Source organism: Meleagris gallopavo, chromosome 16 (genome assembly GCF_000146605.3).
Source record: "Meleagris gallopavo isolate NT-WF06-2002-E0010 breed Aviagen turkey brand Nicholas breeding stock chromosome 16, Turkey_5.1, whole genome shotgun sequence".
NCBI classification, from domain to species: domain Eukaryota; kingdom Metazoa; phylum Chordata; class Aves; order Galliformes; family Phasianidae; genus Meleagris; species Meleagris gallopavo.
Genome location: NC_015026.2, coordinates 1224123 through 1227403, shown reverse-complemented (window position 1 = coordinate 1227403; position 3281 = coordinate 1224123). Strand labels below are relative to the sequence as shown.

At 59.0% G+C, this 3281-nt stretch overlaps 1 protein-coding gene across 1 annotated transcript in view; it reads left to right on the top strand.

Moving 5' to 3' along the window:
- The first annotated feature begins 1185 nt into the window (after positions 1 to 1185).
- Positions 1186 to 3281, top strand: part of LOC104913476 — a 6880-nt gene continuing 4784 nt past the window's right edge. The window contains exon 1 of the mRNA XM_010719754.3: positions 1186 to 1272. Coding sequence (XP_010718056.1) covers positions 1186 to 1272 — 87 coding nt within the window. The remainder of the gene's footprint in view (positions 1273 to 3281) is intronic.

Sequence of the window (3281 nt, the reverse complement as noted above, 5' to 3'; positions counted from 1 at the left end):
AAAAAGGAAAAAAAAGGAAGGAGATGTTAGCAGCAGCATACAAACAGGGCACCTACATCATCCCTGCACGCACAGCCTGCTTCCCGCTTGGGGCTCACATCGTGTGAGAGCCAAACTGCCCTAACCCAAGCTTGGCCACCCAGCCCAGCATCTGTTTCAGCCGGGACAGTGTCCAAGCCTGGCCCTGGGGCTGCACTGCACAGGCACTGCCACCTGCCTCTGGGGCCAGCAGGAGAACGGCCCTGGTGCCCTGGGTCTGCACTCCACGTGCAGCTGCTCCTGTGGCCCCAAGCAATGCTGTGCTTGTGTCTGCTCGCAGCAAGGCAGGCAGCCATCCCAGCGTTCAGGTCCACGGCTGTGCATGGAGCAGGGCCCAGCCAGATTCTCACAGCTGTCAGCAATGCTGCAGAAAGGGAGAGGAGGGAAACCAAACCTAACCCCAGCATGAGAAGCACAGTGGGAGCTGCTGAGATGCGCATCCTAAATGGGACAGATTGCGGGCACTGCCTTTGTGCTGGGAGCTCCCCGGGGCCATGGGTGGGACTCTGCCCACCGTGTGCACCAGGGCATGCTGAATTCAGCTGCCAGGCAATACGGTACAACCGACATCGTTTTGGTTTGCTTCCAGTTCAGACCAGTAATAATCTGGTGAATGTGTCACATGCCCGTGGCATGTGACAGGCTGAGGGCTGCAGGGTGTGGGGCACAGAGGGGTGAGGAGGGCAGGCACCAGGAGCAGGGCTGGGAAAAGGCAGCAGGGCCGACTGGATGCAGGGTCAACAACAGTGAGGCTGCCCCACGTTGTGCACCAGGTGTTAACTGAACTGGGGCTAGGAAACACAAATCAGTTCAGCTCATTGATCCGATGGAAAATGGCCCTGGAAAGGTGCAGCTGTGCTTGCAGCACTGCAAAGCTGCAGACCTGCTGCTGGCCATTTACAGCAGGGTTTATGGCTTTCTGGCTAACCTATCAGCACTACGTGGCAGCCAGGGGTTACCTGGTTGCTATGTCCCATGAACAAAACATGAGAATCCAGAGATGGGTGGGGGAAGTGATTGCTGCTCTGGAGCCCGGGAGCTCCAATCTGCAGAAGGGACACACAGCAGTGGAGCTGGCAGGGTGGTTCACAATTGTGCTTCTCTGCTTGGGCTCAACAGCAGCTCTGAGAGCACCCAGTGCCCCGCATGGCACTGCAGAACTCAGTGATGGCTGCAAAGCACGAAGGGAATACAGCCCTGCAGATCAGCCCCAAGCAGACTGATGGAACCAGGGTAACTTCCCTGCCACTGTGCTACCTTCATCCTGGGTAAGCTCCGATGGCACTGCCCTACAGCGTAACACTGCAGACAGAAAGGAATGCAGTAAGAAGGAGAATGCAGTGAACAGGAAGTGTGCACAGAGGTGGGGGCTAAAGACTGTAGGCTGATTAAATCTGCTTTATGCTCCTGTTCTCCAAGTGGCCTTGTATCTGGGGCTGTGTCACCAGCAGATGGGACAGAGAAGGTCCTTGTTGTCCCCTGAGCCCCCTTCCCTACCCAGAAGCCATCATCCAGATGGGGGAAGCACACCACAAACAGTCCCTGTGCCCAAACACTGCGTCTCTTTGCCTCCATCTCCATGTTCCCAGCACTCCAGGCCTCACGTTTCCACCTCCAAGGGGCAGCTGCCCCCAGAGACCTAGCATCTGCATGTCCACCAGATGCCAGGACCAGATGCGCCCAGAACTGTGGGAGCCACCTGGTCTCCAGCCAGTGTCACAAGTGCCAGGAGCAATCAGTGCAATGGCAAAAGCAATTAACGCTCTTGATTGAGCCACTGCAGGGGATCTGTCCTGGGGATGTGAGCAGGGGCAGCTCCAGGGGCTTCAGCCACAAAGGAAAGGGGAAGGGGCTGGATAAGCCTTAAATACATCAGGACAGGAAGTGGAAATCCAACCACAGCCACAGCAGAGCCAAACAACTGCTCCTCCTCTCGCTCCCCTGAACACACACTACACTCAGCAGCAGCAGAAAGGCAGAACTGAGCTATTTTTTAAATCTGACGTCTTCTTATTCCTCCCGAGCAGCCCCAGGGGCAATCAGCACATAGCAAAGCCAATTAACATCCTTCTACCTGAGCAAGGAGCCTGAGCCACACATCAGCCCAGCGTTCTGCAGATGCCTCAATGGCATCTCCCTGTGACATGGGAGCGAAGGGACAGCGAGTGGGAGAGATAACCCACGCATTGCCTGCGGCCCTCTCGATGGGGCCATCACCCCGCAGCCTCCTTCTTGCTGTCTGTGAGTGGCAGCAGACTGCCTGGCCTGCCGTTGTGCTCCCGGAGGAGCACTGTGTGACCACAGACAGCACAAGCAGAGGCAGTGGGAATCAACGCCGAGCTCGTCAGAACTCCAGCAACGTATTCTCATCGCAGATCCGGGCCAGCCAGTAAAAGGGCACCGCACGGAAGAACAAAAGCCTGAGAACATGGCATGCTGGAGGGGAGGCAGCACCTCCCCGGCGGGGCTCCCTGAGCAAGCCGTGCCCAGCGGCCATTTTGCAGAGGGAACGATCTGACCGTTGCACCAAAAGTGAGTGGGAACGTGGTTAATGGCTCCTCGCCTGCGTTTGTTTACAGCCGCGCTTCCTCTGAGTCATGTGAGCTCCAACCGGCAGGAGAGGCTGCGAGCACTTGTGCAACTCGCCCGGCGGTGGCGAAGTTCTGCCAACAGTCGGCTTTAAGAAAAGCGACTTTTGTCATCCGTCCCTACGGCTGCGCAGGGCGGGGGGAGCCGATCCTACGGGCAATGAGGGACACCGTTACGCTGTGTTGGTAAACAAAGCCCGGGGCTGCGTTACGGAGCGGAGACACGGCAGCGTTCGCTCGGCCCCTTACGTCCCGCATGGCTGCGCCAGGGCTGCGCACAGCCGGGCTTCGGATGCCAACACTGGAGAGTCCTATACGTGCAGGCGATGGGCTGCTGCCCGCGGCTGGGCACGGCTGAGCCGCCCGCTCTGCATCCAGCCTCAGACCCGCAGCACAAAACAGACGCTTTAATTGGAGAGGTGCCACGAGCGTCAAATCCATCAGCTCCAGCCTAGCGAGCTGCCGGGGCTGCACGGGAAAAGACAAAACCCCGTTTAGAAGGAGCGTGCCGCGCCATCGCCGCCGCGCTCCCCGCGCCTTCACCGTGCGGGAGCGAAGCACCGAAGCGCCCACCCGATTCCGCGCCGTGCTGACAGCGCCGCCCGCGTCCCCGATCCCGCAGCGGGGAGGGCCGGGAGCGGCACGCGGAGCGTT